At 43.7% G+C, this 18,148-nt stretch overlaps 1 protein-coding gene across 1 annotated transcript in view; it reads left to right on the top strand.

The window, feature by feature from the left end:
- Nucleotides 1-383: 383 nt before the first annotated feature.
- The window catches only part of CHSY1 (chondroitin sulfate synthase 1), a 39,579-nt gene continuing 21,814 nt past the window's right edge, over nt 384-18,148 (top strand). Inside the window, exons 1-2 of the mRNA XM_075858262.1 lie at nt 384-1,184; nt 8,208-8,703. Of these exons, the coding sequence (XP_075714377.1) occupies nt 853-1,184; nt 8,208-8,703 (828 nt within the window). The 5' untranslated portion in view covers nt 384-852. The remainder of the gene's footprint in view (nt 1,185-8,207; nt 8,704-18,148) is intronic.

Raw genomic sequence — 18,148 nt, 5'->3', positions numbered from 1 at the left:
ATGATAGACCTAGCATTTTGTATTGAAACAATGGAAGATTTCCATGCGGCAATTATCTGTTGACATGATATAGATAGATATATATATAAATATATATATATATATATATATATATATATATATATATATATACACACACACACACACACTATATAATACATGACATAAGAATGTATTATACACAGTAGTTTTCTATATGGGGGTCATCAGTGTACATAAGATGCAGCTCAGGCTCTGGCACGACCCCCACAGTACAGTGAATATTGGCAGTAGCAGCAACGAAAGTTTTGCTTTTTCACAGGTCACGTGAGCCGGGGCCTCACTCACTCGCAGCCAATCAGAAGAGGCGTACGGGTGCCGGGCGGGTTCAATCCATCGTTCTATTCACTGTGTGCGCTTAAAGAGCCGCTGCACGAGTGACGTGAAGAACTAGTGTTGTGTGAGAGGTGGAAGAGGGTGAAGGAGCGGGGGGGACCCGGTGCTGGAAGACAAGAAAGACGGCATGAGAGAAGCGCCACGACCCTAACACAGAGACCTCTCCGAGTGTGGGACCGGGGGAGAGTATCAGGCCGGCCTTGTGAGACTGAGGGCGGGAGGGGAGAACAGAGGGACAATAGGTAGCAGACCTGCTAGTCGGTGTCGTGGCAGGGTGCGGGGAGCCAGTGTCGGGCTTACCTGAAACGGAGCAGCGCTGGGGGGGACACGTAGATGACAGTGGTTCGGGGCAGGTGAGGGAGGCTCCGGGTACATGACAGGACGCTGGAGCTAGGCTTTGATCTCCGCTACACCGAGACCGCTGTTGGAGCAGCCCTGCACAAAGAGGGTCATCCTGCTGCTGCTTCTCCCCCGGGAATGGCATCCCGGAGCCGCCGGTCGTGGCTCAGCGTGCTACTAGGACTGGTATTCGGCTTCCTCATAGCCTCCCGGTTCATCTTACCCCGGGCCGCCGAGCTGCACAAATACGGCCGAAAGGGGCTCCGCAGCGCATTAGGACAAAATGCGGCGGCATGTGGAGCGCAGCCCGGGATCAGGACTGACCTTAACTGGAGGGATCTGCAAGCACCGTACATCGGGTCCCTGGAGTCCGGCAGCATGGAGGACATTCCCCGGGACAAGAACTTCCTCTACGTGGGGGTGATGACTGCTCAGAAATACCTGCAGACTAGAGCTGTGGCGGCATACAGGTGAGCGGGCATAACCGGGGCATTGGCACAATATACACCGTGATAGGTACGCTGTACACACTAGACTGCTTGTAAGGGGCATTTGGCACGTTGTAAATATTGCGTTTCTAGTCTGTTGGGTCGTTACTACAAAATGGGGTGTTAGGGATCCTGACTATTATACTCGTTGGGGTGTTAGTATGGGCACTGGGAATAGGGGCTGCCCATGCCACCAGTAAGATTGGCCTTCCATGTAATGAGGTTTCTTGATCCCTGGTTACTACAACTCTTGTGATGAGACCGTCCATCTGACCTTCCCTCCTCTGATCAGCCGTGCTTGACATTTCCTATCAATATATCAAGCGTCTGGTAGGAAAACTTCTAGGCCAGAAACCTGCATTAAAAGTGTGTGTGAGTGATCCTGGCCTTAATTGTCTATATACTGTTAAGCTGCACTGGACTTTGCAAGGACTCTTGTAACATTGATGTCAATTACATCCTAACCCTTTGGGGTTCTAAAATGTCTACACCTCTCTGTTGGGTATGTGTTGCGCTGGCATGTCGGCCTTTTCATGAAGGTATGGACTTTAGCATTATCGGCTGACTTATCCAGAGGGGAAGGAAGGGGTGTCAAGTGTGTGTCTTCTATATCTTATCTTCTATGAGGGTGACTATTGATGTAGTGGTCGAGTATCCTAAAAAAAAAATCCTCTGAATCGTCACCTTCTGTACAGTGCCAGTCTTACATGGGTAATGCCAATGAATTGTAATTGTCACTATACTGTATGATTGCGTTATTGGTGTATGTGGCATCAGAGGACCACGAAGCTGTTATTTGTTCTCCTTTCTCTAAGTCATGGGGCCAAAACCTATAAAAAATATAAAGTCCTTTTAGTATTTTGCTGCCTCCGTAATATATAAGTAACCCGGTCTCTTTAGCACCTTATGCAATGCCATGCATGGGAAGTTTGTGCTGGGTAGATGGGCAGTGGGATATTTACATCACGCTGCCTTAGGCCCCCAGTTCTTCATGTGTGTCCCTTTTTTCTGCGCTCCCTATGCAGTTATTTTGGCTTGGATGGCTGCTTGAGTGGCCCTTTGGATAAGGTGATCTTTAGTAGACTCTTGCGTAATCCACAAATCCCTTCATTTATGACTAGAATTCATGGCTTTTGTTTGAGTCGGGTGTAAATGAACTATCTGAGGTATGGCCGGCTACCCGTGATCTTTCTCTGTGCGTGGGCACCTCTGCTAGTCCTGTATTCACACAGCAGGGGAACAGGGTCTTCACACTTTCCTTAGTGGGCATGTCGTTCCTTTTTTCACTTCAGATTCAATAGGAAGTTTACCTGGTAGTTACATTATATTCATAAATTATTTACTGAGCTGCATTTCAATATTGTAAAAAAAAATCAACCGATGACTGATCTTTTATTATATGACTGCTGTTAGCTTGTATCATGTAGTGAGCATGAAGGAAGTCCTCTCCAACGCTTGGCGTATGCCATGGTGGAAACACAGTAGAGGTATGTTCACACAGGGCAGATACACTGTAAAAGCGCAAAACGTATCAGCCGTGGTCGCCTCAGGGAATTTCAGCCAAAAAGCCTTACCGAATTGTGGTGCAGTTTTTCGTCCAGAATGTCAGCTGCGGAAAACTGCACAGAGTGAAAAAACAAAAAGTTTCATACTTGCCATAGCGATGTGTCCCTACTGCAGCCCGGCCTCCCGGGATGACGTGCAACCCATGTGGCTGCAGTTGTCACATTGGATAAAACGTCATCATAAGGAGGCCGGCTTGGACGAGAAGCACAGAATTATGGGTAATAAGTTGTGGATTTTTTTTTTTTCTTCTGATGGAATCTCAAATTTTCTGCTGCAAAAATCGCAACATCTATTTGTTGCGGGTTTTAACTCCCCATTGTATTCAATGAGGGAAACCCGCAACAAAAAAAGCAGCAAATACAATTGACGTGCTGTAGAATTAACCCCTTCTTGACATTTGACGTATCCATACGCCGAAGTCAGGTAGACATTTAACGATTTAAATGCTGCGGTCGCTATTAACCGCAGCATTTAACGACTTAAACGAGCGTGAACCCGCTCCATACGATGCCGGCTGTATGTTACAGCCGACACTTCAGAGTAACAAGCGGCATCGCGCTCGAGCGTGATCACGCTAGTTTAAGTCGTTAAATGCTGCGGTCAATAGCGACCGCAGCATTTAAATCGTTAGAGGGGGTCGACCCCCCCCTCCAACAGCTCATCGCGCCCTCTGCGATTGCGTTGCTATTGCTGCTGGGCGATGGTTGCTATGGCTGCCTGGGGGCCTAATGAAGGCCCCCAGGTCCGCCATCTTTGTGCATCTATTAAGCCGTGCCTCCGGCAGGGGTTAATAGATGCCTGTCAGAATCACGATATACTGCAATACATTATTATTGCAGTATATCGTGCAAGCGATCGAACGATCGCTGGTTGAAGTCCCCTAGGGGGACTAATAAAAAAGTAAAAATGAGTTAAAGGAACAGTGTCATCACAATTTTTTTTTTCATATGTTAAAGATGTTAGTGCTTTATTAAAAACGTTTATATTTATTTGTGTGTTTGTGTTTTACTTTTTCTTATTTTTACACTTTTTCTTCCCTATGGGGGCTGCCATTTTTTGTTCCATTTCTGTATGTGTCGATTAACGACACATACAGACATGGAATACGGCAGCCACAGTCCCATAGGGACTGCGAACGGCTCCCGTCCCATCCACTTCTGTGTACGCCGTCTGTGTGGGAACTGCGCATGCGCCGCTCCCACACAGTCCAATTTGAAATTGGCGCCGTCGGCGCCATTTTCCTGTGGACCGGAAGTCGCGGCCGAACAGTAAGATTACTACTTCCGGTCGCGGCTTCCGGACTTGTGCACTTGGACCAGCAGCAGCGGACGGGCCGGAGGGAGCCGCGGCGGCAGGAGCAGGTAAGAGATTTCAATGTATGTTCGTGTTTGTGTGTGTTTACTACTGTATGTAAACCTACTACACTGTGTGTTAGCTCAAAAAATGGCGACACACAGTGTAGGAGGTTACACCGTTCAAACCCCTCGTTTATCCCGGCACTAGCCAGGATAAAGGAGGGGGGGATGCTGAGAGCTCACTAGAGCGAGGGCTTTTTACCCAATTTTGCAATGCTGCAATTTTGGGAATAGCTCCATCTAGTGACCAGCAATGGGAAATATTATAAATTAGAATCTAATTTATAATATTTCCTGACTCGTGAAAAAAAATAAAAAAATTTGAACAATGTTTAATCACCTACACACTAAATGTTTAATTAAAAAAAACAAAACATGTTTTTCTGGCAACACATTCCCTTTAACATTTTTTTTGTGTAGAAAAAAAAAAAAAAAACATTTTCCCCCTAGAGCATAGTAAAAAAAATAAAATAAACATAATTGGTACCGCCGCGTCCGTAAAAGTCTGAACTATTATAATATATCATTATTTAACTCGCACGGTGAACGCCGTAAAAAAAAAAATTGTAAACGCCAGAATCTCTATTTTTTGGTCACCTAATCTCCCACACAAAATGAAATAAAAAGTGATCAAACTGTCGCATGTACACCAAAATGGTATTATTAAAAACTACAGCTTATCCCGCAAAAAACTAAGCCTTCATACCACTTAATCGACGAAAAAAAAAAGTTATGCCTCTCGGAATTTGGCGACACAAAATAATTTTTTTTCTTTACACTTAGGTTTTTACATGTAAAAGTAGTAAAATATAGAAAAAACTATATATATTTGGTATCGCCGTAATCTTATTGACCCACAGAATAAAGTTAACATGTTTTAATTGCACAGTGAATTCCGTAAAAACGGCGCGCAAAAAACCACGGAGGAATCTGTTGTTTTTTTTTATACCCCACAAATAATTGGATTCCTGTTTCCTAGTACATTATATGGCAAAATAAATGGTGCTACGAAAAACTACAACTCGTCCCGCAATAATCAGGACCTCCTAGGACTATATCGACGGAAAAATAAAGACGTTATGGCTTTTGGAAGGTGGGGAGGAAAAAATGAAAATCTGAAAAAGGGCAGCGGCGGGAAGGGGTTAAGACGCACCGCAGGTCAATTTCTGCGCGTTTTTTCCACTTTACGCAGTGTGTGGATTACATTTGTTCAGATCTCATCCACGCTGCTGCTATTGTGTTATGCTGTGGGTTTTCCGCAACTAAATCCGTTGCAGAAAGTCTGCAGTATTTCTACTACGTGTGAACCCGGCCTAGATCTGTTCTGTTGAGCAAATTAAAATGATCGCACTTGCATGAAAACCTCCTACGTCTGTCTATAATCTTGGCTTTTGGGTTATGGTGGTCCAGTAGGTGAAGGATACTTGACCTTTTTCTGTTTATTGTGCTGTTTTCTGTGTAATAATGGCTGACATAAAGAAACATTTCCTTTTTATGGCTATTTGCTCTGATGCAGACAATAGTGGCATGCTGTGTAGATCTAGGGGACGGCATGCTTTGATGCCAACAGATGTAATTGCTTTGGCTCGGTTACTGGCTTATCTCGGGCTGATAAGACCAGCATTGGAGCTGTTATCAGGTCAGGTGTATTCGGTTGCATCAAAACCTGACCGCTGAGATTGTGTTGCTGACAAATGATTTCCCACAAGAACAATGCGGCTGCCTCCGACTCCTCAGAAGTATCACCACGTGTATTTGATGTGCGGAACAATCGGTCCTTGTGACGTAGACACCTTTGCTTGTGATATACAGTCGTTCCCAGGCTCGCAGCAGTTCCTGTGGCTCTTTAGAGTTGACCATTGCAGGATTCAGTAGAGCTGGTATATCTGCATTTTTGCTTTCATGAATTGCTATGTAAATGCGTGCGTGTGTGCGTGTGTGTGTGCGTGTGTGTGTGCGTGCGTGTGTGCGTGTGTGCGTGCGCGCGCGCTGAGCCCTCCCCATAACTCCTTCCCTTTTTTTTTTTTTTTTTTTACATTTTTTTTTTACAATCCTTGTCAAAAAACTTCTAGCGTCAAGATAATTCATATGGACTAGTTATTCCCAAAGCTGGTATATATGTGCGCCAATTCTTAGTGGTTGTCTGAAATTAAAAATAAATAAATAATGTAGACCCTTTTTTTTCGATCAGGAACTAGTCACCTCTTGTCCAAGGGCCGTGTCTGGTATTGCAGTCCAGCCGCATTTACTTAAGCTCTAATACCTGACGTAGCCCATTGACAAGTGTCACTTTTTGTGGGGGAGGTAAAAGCTGCTCCCCCCCCCCCACCCCTGTAAACTACTGAATGTGGGTAGAATGACCCTTGTAGGAATGTTACTTCTGTAACCAACTCCACTCTTACAAGGCTTTCATGTTACTAGATGACACCCCTTCCCCCGTTAGAGCAGACCTTCTAATTAACTCTTACTGGTTCTTGGTCTCCAGGCTAATATGGATGTCCTCCAGCAGGAGAGCAGTTGGTGTATACTGGTGTCTCGTATGTAAATGCAGTGACTCTTTGTAGTGACCTACAGGTTACAGCTCCCATTCTCTTCTCCTTACCTCATCAGACGCTGACTAAGTGGGGAAAACTTCACAAGTCTCTTCCTACAGAGATTAAGAGCGTGGGTAGTCTAGTAGTGGTAGTAAATCTAGGCCAGCACATTTTCACAAGTCGGTGTAGAGCGGTTTATTGAAGTGGGGGCAGGGGGTGTAGCAGAGTTATATTTATCACTTAACACTTTGGACTACAGTCCTTTCTATGGTACATTAACTCAAGTGGGCATTATTCTTACATTCTTGGCTAAGTGAGGGTGTATTCGCAGGTGATGGTTTTGTGCCGCGATTTTGCAATCGTTGCAAAAACTCGGCAGAGTGGACACGTAAACACACACTTACTTTTAACCAAAGCAAACCGTGTATGGTAAGAAATGTGCTGCGCTTGTTTGTCCTGTTGAGTTGAGGTAGTCATGGCATGTGGGTAAGTGACGTATCATGGCTTGCCGGACTGTGTCAATTTTGTTGCATAAATAGTTTTATCATAAGACATTGCGTTCGTACTCAGAAAGCAATGCTCCTAAAATACCAATGTAAGGCTGTGTTCACATTACTGTCTGTGTTCCGTTGAGGGGTTCCGTCGAAGGTTTCCGTCTGGTTAACCCCTCAGCAGAAAGCAAACCAGAAATCTCAGCTTCCTTTTCCCTCACTATTGAGCTCAATGGTGACGGAAACCTAGCTAATGTTTTCCGCCTGTCACCGTTGTGACAGGGTTCCGTCGCTTTGATGGAAATCGATAGCGCAGTCGACCGGTTCCGTCAAGAACAACGGTTTGCCGTTTACCTTTCTGTTGAGGGGTTAACCCAACGGAAACCTCAGATGGAACCCCTCAACGTAAGGGCAACGATGATGTGAACAGGCCCTTACAAGACATTTCAGTTAGGTCCCTTTGTAGGGATAGGAATCCTATATCGGCTCACTGATATCTAATGATTTCGGGGCCCATGACTTGAAATGTGGAGACACGGGAAACGTTACTACTATCACATGATTCTATTGTAGTCATTACTGAAATCCATGGGGTTTATCCGATAGGGCATGTTTTGAAAAAACGGCGCGTAGAAAATGAGCATGTCCCTTCTTGAGCTGTTTTTTCATTGTGCCTCAAACATTTTCGGCTACATAAACTGCTGAAAATCCGAGGCTGTTTTCCCTTGGAAACTGCTCCATCATTTTCAGCCGTTTTTGATTTTGCGTGTGAACGTATCTTTACACTAGCACCGATGCAGTCTAAATTCATAATATAAGTACTTGTTCACACAGTTCAGATTTTCCATGTATTTTTAAAGCCGGAACCAGACAAACATAAGAAATATACAAAGGAAGGCCTAGGAGTCTGCTCTCCTGGGTCCAAGTTTTGGCTTTAAAAATGCATGCAAAACTGCACTGTAGGAACGAGGCTTTATTAACGCTGTTCTCTATTGGATCACATTCTTATACTTGTTAAATACATAGATCTGAATCTAAAGTTTTGTTTTCTTCTTCCAGAACTTGGTCCCAGTCAATCCCTGGAAAGGTGGAATTTTTTTCAAGTGAGGGCTCTGACCTCTCTATACCAATTCCAGTTGTGGCACTGAAAGGCGTGGATGACTCTTACCCTCCGCAGAAGAAGTCCTTTATGATGCTGAAGTATATGCATGATCACTACCTGGATCAGTATGAGTGGTTCATGAGAGCAGATGATGATGTCTATATCAAAGGGGAACGTCTAGAGAGCTTCCTGCATAGCCTCAACAGCAGTGAGCCCTTGTTCTTGGGGCAGACTGGTCTTGGCACAACAGAAGAGATGGGAAAACTGGCATTGGAACCAGGTGAAAATTTTTGCATGGGTGGCCCTGGTGTGATCATGAGCAGAGAAGTCCTACGCAGGGTGGTGCCACACATCGGAGAGTGTCTGCGGGAGATGTACACAACGCACGAGGATGTTGAGATTGGTAGATGTGTACGAAGGTTCGCAGGGGTACAGTGTGTGTGGTCCTATGAGGTAAGTTCTGATTATACACCGCTTTAATATATAGGTCTATGCAAAATGCTGATCTTGCCCATCACAACCAGTTTACATCTCACAGGTCATGTGCAGGCAGCTGTTATATTACTATAGCTGGCCATACAAATTAGATGATCCCTCCACTATTGGTGGGATTGACCAACTTTCTTATGTGTCTTGCAGAAGCCTGTCTGTCCCCTGTCAGCAGACATCGGTGGGAAACAAGGGAATTTGATCTGCCAGAAGATATGCACTGTCCGTTGTCTTCTCCCCCTATTGAAATAAACATGCATGCTTGGCTGATCCAAGAGTGTATGTTTATGGGGCAGTCAGGGGTGATGGCATTTGACCAATAGATTTGTAATGTCTACGGCCGGCTTGAGGATGCAGCTCGTGCTTTTATATATATTTTTTGTGTGTGTGTGTGTGTGTCAAATTTTTTTTTTCTAGGGGGAAGTGTGCCTCCTTTTTGGCTCCAAATATTTATGGATTCTGCAGATTTTTATGGCCCTGTGAATGCAGCATAAATAGTGTTTGCTAGCCCCCCCTCTGTGAAACGTGGCATGAGATACCGAGAGCTGGACCAAATTACGTTTGGTCTTGTTAGGGGCTCACCTATCTCTACTTAGATACTGATATCTTGTGGCAGTGTTTCCAGTCCAGTCTGCAGGAAATGAATAAGATATGAAGATGGATCATCCTTTCCACTGAGAACGAGCAAATCCTCTCATAAGGATAAAGGGACTTACTGCTATAGGCGGCTAATAAGAGAACGCTGCTCAGTTTCCAAGTCGAGGGCAATGTTCGCTAGTTACATTTTATTCCAAATCTTCCTGCGTACAGAGTTGGGATTCCTGCCCTATGGCTGCATGCTGGTGACGGTATTTATAGTGCTCTCACCCAATGTTGTAGTGCATATTAACAGCAGTTCTATAGAATAATATACATCCTACTTCAGTATATGGGAAATATGCCTATATAAAGTACACTTTCGTTACCTAGGGTTTCTGGGCACAAGATGGTATAACTTTGGAAAAGTCCATAGAGATCTATGGACTTTTCTTTAAATGGGTTGTCATACAATGGAGCTGGCCTGGCGATCAGCTGATGGGTCTGGCTACTTGTGCCACAGCTGTCATCACCTAGTGAATGGCCATCCAGGTAGTGTAGTGGGCTCTAGCGAATTCTGGGGTCCCTGATCGTGCATATGGAACAGGGTTATCTTGGTACTGTAAACTAACATAGGCCCATTTGTACTTGATACAGCACTATATGGATGACTGTCTAGGAGGCGAAACTCTTAAATATTGGAAAAAGCTTTTTGTTGGCCCCTATACTATTGTGGTCATCAGAGGGAAACTTGTTTTTAGATTCTGCATTTCATCCACCCCACTTGCAACTGTAAAGTGTGTTAATCCCTAAAGAGCACTTGGTCCTTCTGATGTATTCGGAGTCGTCTTGGGTGTTCTCAGTCACATGGTCTGGAGTGCTTGAATGATCCGTATACAGAATACGGTTGTGGGTTTCATCTGGTTAGTTGGTGCGTTTCTTGAAGCCACTATTTACCATCCAGTCTAGTGACTGGTCATTAGTTAGGCTGCTGGCAGTGTTTTGCGCTCTTGCTCCATAACCCCTCGGGTGCTGGATTCCTTCTGTATCTCGTGCTGTGTGACGTGCTCACCTTGCATTGTACGGGATAATCGGCACCCTGGATTATACGTCACTTGGATCAGGTCAGCAAATGCTAATCTGTTTTGCACTGTGAGGAATGCGACTGAAGTTTCCAGGGGAGTGGATATCTTCGTAATGAGAACTTTGCAGGATGAATGTGTGAAAAGGGAAAGTGAAGTCAAAAATTGTACTTGTCTGGCTATTACCAAGTTCTATACGGCTTTGTACAGAAGTCTATAGAGAGGATTGTTGGGCAACTTGCCCTACACCAATGAAGAAAAAAAAAAAAAGTGCTGTTGTATATGAACTCTGCATGTATGACTGGGGATTTCTGTCAGTCACATAGGAAACTATGAGGCTGCCTCCACCTCTCCACTTCAGGCAAGCACAATGTTCCCTATGTCTTGTTCTGTTCAGTCCACACCTGCTTACTGTTGGCTCCCTATGACCTTCAGGGTGACAAGTTTGCCATGGGAATTAGGGCAAGCTTAGTTCCTGGCTGACCTATTATCCTGGGAAGCGGCTTGTCTGCACTCTTCCTGCCCTCTCTGGCTTATCCAGACCCTTGGTGGGGCAGAGTGGATCTGTCTTGTGTCCATCTCCGGGCCTGGGAAAGTGCTTGTCAGGAAGGTGACTATTCTAGTTTTGGCATTCTAGGAGGTTTTGACACGTGTCTATACATAGTACAGTATAGTGTTGCTTTATTCATATGTTATTGGTGGAGCAAGGCATTTCCTATTACAACAGAGGAAACCAAATTGTAAATAGATGTCTTGAGTTCTTGAAGTTAATAATTTTCTTATCTCCTGTATCATTTCCTCAGTTTTCTAGGTCTCTGCTGGTTGTCATTCATTGTTTACTTCCAGGGGATAGGAGAAATTCAGCCTGTACAGATATCAGAGCGGTGCCTTGTAATGAGCCATGCACCTGTGTGCCCATCACATGACCAGGACAGATTTATCTACTGGAGGTAAACATGGAGGGTAGGAACACACTAGGCATATACACTGCAGATTATCCACAACTGATCTCATTGTGGAAAATCTGCAGCGTAATACAGTAGCAGCAGAGAGGAAGAAATTGGAACAAATCTCATCCACACACAGCAAAAAAATCAGCTGAGATACTGTTCATAAATAAACCTGCGGTGCAGTATTTTAATTCTCAGCATGTCAACTTATGCTGCAGAATCGCTGCTATTCTGTTGTGGGTTTTCCCCACTGTATTCAGCAGGGAGGTAAAACCCGTACTAAACCATGTTTTGCGACTTATGCGGCGGAAACTCAAATTCCGCCGCAAAAGTCACAAATGAGGAAAAGCTTTTTTTTTTTTTTTTTTAAACTTAAAATGATTACTAAAAAAAACTTGCCCCCAGTCATTTATAGAGACACGATCCTCTCTTCTGAGCGCAGGCTGGCCTCCTGGGATGACATTTCATCCCATGTGACTGCTGCAGCCAATCAGAGGCTGCAATGGTCACATAGATTAACAGCGCCATCCTAGAAGGCCAGACTGTGCTCAGAAGAGGGGAATGCACCACCATGACGGTGCCCGGGTGGTAAGTATAACTTTATTTTTTTTATAATTTTGCAGTATTTCAGCAGCGGACATGCCACCTGAAAAACTGCACCACAACTTGGTGCTGGCTTTCTGCCTGAATTCCCTGTGGTTTCCGGGGTGGATGCGCAGTCTCTTTTATGCAGCGTATCTGCTCTGTGTTCCTGCCCTGAAGGTTAATAATGAATATTGGCAAGCAGAGATCTTGAAAACTGATGAATTCATACAGGAAGGTTATTGGAAAACTTTAATGTCTAACTTTTTTTTTTTTATATATATAAGCGTTCACATTACACTATTTTATCATGCTTTTCTGTAATACATGGCAAAAAAACCAGAAGAATACATTTTTTGTTTTTTTGTTTTTATTAAATACATGTTCAATTACATGAACAACGAGTCAAAATGTTAATACTATCCAGTAGAATTTGAGGAATGGAAAAGATTTTAGTTTTTAGGGTTCTGGTTCCATTGACCTCTGTGGATAACCTCCATTCTGAGCCCGCTGCGCGTGGTAGAGCAGTGTGGTAACAGCTTTAACAGTTGCTTTTGTTGGCAGCCAATGCTTGGTATGTTTCAGGCATGTTGGCACAGTGTACCCAGGTGGATTTTTATTTTGTACATTTGGTACTATAAAGAAAACCTTTTGCTCGATTTCCTGAATGAGCTATACAAAATCTAAAGCTGAAGAGCTCCATGTGTCGGGGGGGATTTGCTGTGGAGAAAAAGTCCGAACGTGAATTCGGAGCCTACCAAGACACAAATTGTTTACTTAACTGGCCTGCTGAGGGCATCTCTCTCACAGACTGAGCCTTGTTAGCTTTCTGGAAGTCACAAGGCCTGTTTGTAACAACCCTTCACCTAGGCTCCACAGTACTGAGCTATAATTGGCACAACGCGCTCGCTCACCTCTGTATGGACACTGGTGTAGCAGTAAGGTGTTCGTGCAGTCAGATGAGTGATCTCTGCTGTGTATGCAAATCGCGTATTGCGCTTGCAAGAAATTTGCACTTGTTGTCTCGTGTTGATGGCAGAGGCCTGACATATTAGGCCTTTTTTAAACCGTGCTAAGAAATGTATCATTAATTTTTTTTTTTTTTTTATTTTTTTTTTTAAATTCAACAAAAAAACAAAACTGCTGGTCTGTGGCTAATCCTGCGATATACATTACTTAGCTGGAAGGAATCTGTAAAGGGAGCCAGTCAGGCCTCCCATACTGCCTTCAGTGTGTGTATATGTATATATATATAATGTGTATGTTTTACCCCAGCTTCAGAAGCTGGTAATCAAACCAGAATTGTTGTTTGGGAACGACTACAGTGACTTTTCGCCCAAGTAACTCCACCTCCGTAAACCTCATTTGTATACATTGTGTGCAGAGTTCAAAGAATTAAATTTTCCTCTTTTTTTTTTATACCAAGACACGAGGTACTGCTAGTAGGTATAGACCGCTATTTATACACGCTGGTGGTTTAGGGGCCTAAATTCTTCTGACCAGTTCCATGCTCTGGAGATGTTCTCATCCACAGTTCAGAAGAGTCTTGCTCTTTCCCGCAGCCTGGGATGTGCTCACACAACTTTTGTAGCATTTTAGAAACTTTTCTTGTATTCTCTCATTTAATTACCAGTTTTTGACTTATTGCGTCAATTAATTGAGGAGAAATGAAGGAGTTTTCTAATCCATATGAGTTGATAATAGAGTATTATTGCCATAAAAGATCACCATTAAAAAAACTTTGCGTTGTTCTGGCAGGTCATTGTAACGCTCTGTTATTGGTTAGCCAGCTTTTCCAAGTTTCTGAATGGGGAGTGTGCCTTGTTCAGGGAGGACAAAAAAAATCCAAGAGCCAGGAAGCTTTGGCACCCAAAACTCTATGAGGGTATGTGCACACGTAGTGACCAAAAACGTCTGAAAATACGGAGCCCCTGATTTTCAGACGTTTTTTATGTCTGTTTTTGGAGCTGTTTTCATTGGAGTCTATGAGAAAACTGCTCCAAAAACGTCCAAAGAAGTGTCCTGCACTTCTTTTGACGAGGCTGTATTTTTACGCGTCGGCAAACTGAAACGAAATCTCGTTTACCTCCGTAATCTCGCGAGATTTCATATCCGTTGCTAGAATCTCACAGAAAAGATTCAGAAGTATCAGGATTCTGAATACACATGACGTCCAGGCTGGATGGTCATGTGTGTTCATTATCAGGACACTCGATTAACGTTAATCAAGCAGAATCGCTGTGTATGTGGCTGCAGATCATGTTCTAGTAAGAACGCGATTCTGCTGTCTAAATGAATGGAGCGGAGTGCATGATGCCGATTGGTCAGCGTCATACACTCCCCTGTACAACGCCCACTTGGTCGAAAGTAAAAATACGACCACTTGGGCATTAAGAAACTCATTAGCATAAACCAAAATCGCTCCTAACGTTGTGAAAATAGCTAGTTTTTTTTAAATAAAAAGCACTGCTGTCACCTACATTACAGCGCCCATCTCCTTATGTAGGAGATAGGACACTTATAATGTGGTGACAGAGTCTCTTTAAAGGGGTATTCTGATTTATAATGTGTATGTGTTAATGCTTTTAACTTATGAATGTAAATACATTTGTAATGTACTTCGTTTCCAAATTGTCCCCGTCTCCAGATGCTGTCGTGGGGCACATGCCTGGTGACGTCACTCTGGCCGCTGTGTTGATCATCAATTTTCTTCCGGGTATACGACGCGTCACTAGTGATGTGTATGGGCTGTTCTGTTCTACAGCCTGTAATGTGCATGCGCAGTTCCTGCTGTTCTCTCGAACAATGGGGACAGCGCATGCGCGTTACTGGCTGTATAACGGGGCCAGTTTGGGAACTAAATGTATTTACATTCATAAGTTAAAATGTGTATGTGTTAATGCTTTTAACTCTGAAAAACCCTTTAAAGTGTAGCTAAACCTTTGACAATCTTCTGACATGTCATAGTGACATGTCAGAAGTTTGGATTGGTGGGGGTCCGAGCACTGAGACCCCCACCAGTCTCTAGAACGAAGCACCTGAAGTTCTCGCTGCTTCGTGTCTGTTCGGCTTTTTCCGGAAAGCCGATGTATCGGAGTACGGGCTCATAGACTTTCTATTGTGTCCGTACACGATACATTTATTTCCGGAAAAAGCCGAACAGAAATGAAGCAGCTGAGCACTCACACGAGAACTTTAGCTGCTTCGTTCTAGAAAATTGGGGTCTCAGTGCTCGGACCCCCACCAATCCAAACTTCTGACATGTCACTATGACATGTCAGAAGATTGTCAAAGGTTTATCTACACTGTAATGGAATTACTAACAACTCAAGGACTTGAATTTGCTGGTAACTTTTATTTTTTTATTCAAGCAGATGGTTGTTCTGCTGGAGCGTCTTTACTATTAAGGGTATATTCACACGCATTGTTTTTAGGCGTATTTACCTTGCAAAACCGTTAGGGAAATGCCGCTAATAAGCTGTCCATTGTAATCAATGGGAAAAACTTATGTTCAGACGGAGTGTTTTATTACGCCGCTGTTTTTAAAAAAAAAAAAAATTTATGGCGCATGTCCCTTCTTGAGACTTTTTTTTTTGGAGCTGTTTTTCATAGTCAATTGAAAAACTGCTCCAAAAAACTTAACAAAAACAAACCTCAAACTTTTCTGCTTCAAAAACTGAAGGAAGAAGGTGAAACCGGCAGCTTTAATGCACTTTTTGCTCCATGGTGACATACTGAAATTACACCTATTGCTTTAAGAAAACTGTCGTCCATATGTAAGAGTCAAGGAAATGCCGCTTATTTCTTCATGATCGTATTCATGTTAGGGCATAATCCATATTTTTCCTGTAGACTTTCAGTTTTCTTTGACCTTCTTACCCCTGAACTTTTCGTAAACCCATCAACAGCTGGTCACCATATCCATGTGTTTCATATGCAGCCACTGTACGATGCCCGCTGCAATCTGCAGAAGTCCGTTTGATGTGGTTGCACACGGCCATACGGTTTTTTTTTTTCCACCTGATAACCTGATCGAAGTGTCATCTTTGTGGATTATTCAGTGTAAAGTGCTTCCAAAGGTTCTGCTAGGACTTTCCGTGTAACAATGCATAACTCAGTCAGGAAGTTATCGTAAGTGTTCCTTACATTAGACGATGGCACTGGTGGCATGAGATGTTGTTCATGACCCTGCAATTATTTTCTCGTTCTGAAACTTTGTGCTAAAGGTGTTTAGTGCTATTTGTGGATAATAATTTGTGCCGACTATTAATATCTCTGGTCGTAGCAAAAAGAATCCTTGAAAGCCTTTCAGTCCTCCGGTACTTGTGGCAGTATTTTATCGTCACGTGTGAGACCACTGCTATCGGGCAAATAAGGTCAGGATTAAAGGGGCAGAAAGTGTAGAGCATTATTAACCTGCAGGGTCACCACTGTGTACGCCCAGGAGTTCTTGATACATGAGCCCTAACGTTTTGAAGGGTTAGTGAGGACACACTCCTTTTTTTTAACTATTGCCCTCTAGTGAAGAGCTCATCATGAGGGGGGTGGTTCAGCGTCTAAGTGGGCCACTGTATAATACCCAGTTGTGCCAAGTCCGCCAGAGTGATAGCTGCTCTTTGCAATCATCTCTCCACACGCTGATGGGGACCCCACCCCTTTTAGCTTCTAAATCTTTCCCTACACCTTTCACTCTTTCCACATGGGCTGTTCATTTGCACGTCACCTTGTAGCCCTTTTCTCTGGTGTATTGCTTGTGGCAGCCGTAAGAATTCATTATATGGTCATTACAGATTGACCGGAATAGCGGTTACAGGGGCATGGACGTGAGTGCGGAGTTAGAATGTGGCATTTGATTTACCACTTACTGACAAGTCTCACACACTGGTGTGGAACAAGGTGAGGTATGAATGACCCTTCTTCCCCCTCCGTTCTGGAAATCTACAAGTCTCCATATTCTTATGTGCTAGAAGCCTTCCTATACAAAGCCTATAGGTAAATACTGGAAGTGCAGCCTCTTGCCCAATGCACAAACCTAGTTTAAGCGTAACCCGCTCAGCCCAGTGTATCTATGTATAGATTGGTATTAAAACTGTTTGTGGTTTTCTACCCAAGCCGCCGCTAATTTCACAAGTGTGTTTTTTTATTTTTTTTTCATCCTTCCTACATTTTTTATTTTTATTTCCCTCTCGTCTTGCATGCGTCTTGTTTATCTCAACACAGCATATTTTTCTTGGTACTTGGTCTGTATTGTTTAAGTGATAGGAGGCAAAAATAAATTTGTATGGCAACCGTACAGCAGGTAGAGCATTCTGTGACCTCCTTAATGCATGTAGTTAAATGGTGGTCACCCAGACAAAGTCACATGGCTTCTAGGCAACCTGAAGTCCCTGCAGAGAAAGGGAGACAAACCCTTTCTGTAGGGATATGTGATGTGTGTTCCGTAACTGCGGTAGAGCATGAGGACCCTGCAATCTTTAAGCGTGATGTCATCAGTGCATTTTTTGTTCTAAACTTTTTATAAACCACGGCTCCATTCAAACTCCTTCTCACTGGTGAGGATGAATGGGGGGACTCGGGACCCCTGTTCTAGTGTTTGGTGGGGGTCCTAGCAATCCATCACTTACCTATCCTGTGCATAGGTGATAAATGTTGATCTTGGCACAAACCCCTTCAATTACGAGGAGCACTTGGTGGCTTTATGCTGATGTTTGTGCTGTTATTACTGTTCACAATTTCTCCATTTTTATGAATCTAGTTTTAGGACTGTATCGGTTGATGATGCAATATCCCAGTTTAGTGGTTGTGACAGCTCCAGTACTTGGCAGCAACTGGCTAGCTGCAGAATACCACTCTACTGCGACTCTTACTGGCTTGTGTTGAAACGGTTAAAGCCGTCTCGAAGTCATTCAGCCCCCCTAGTCTCCTTCAGCTGTAAAAGGATATCACGCAGGATATGGTTTAAGAGAAGGGGGTGAATAAAGCCTTCCCCATGCATGCACAAAGCTGACATTGTTCAGACCCATTGCCAGCCCCCTGCCCAGATTTAGCCGCAGCGCTCTCCCTAGCAGAGGAGACTGAATTCTGGTTATCTTGTGATAAGTGATCGGTTACAGAAGCCTTTTCTGCACAATGGCTCAGTCACAAATCCCCAAAACACCTTCCGCTTCCATTTAACGGCTATTAAAAGGCACATTGTCATCTTCAGGGATGATTTAAAGG

Source organism: Rhinoderma darwinii, chromosome 3, assembly GCF_050947455.1.
Source record: "Rhinoderma darwinii isolate aRhiDar2 chromosome 3, aRhiDar2.hap1, whole genome shotgun sequence".
Lineage (NCBI taxonomy): Eukaryota > Metazoa > Chordata > Amphibia > Anura > Rhinodermatidae > Rhinoderma > Rhinoderma darwinii.
Note: the sequence above shows the minus strand (reverse complement) of the source record. Positions and strands in the feature narration are given on the sequence as shown.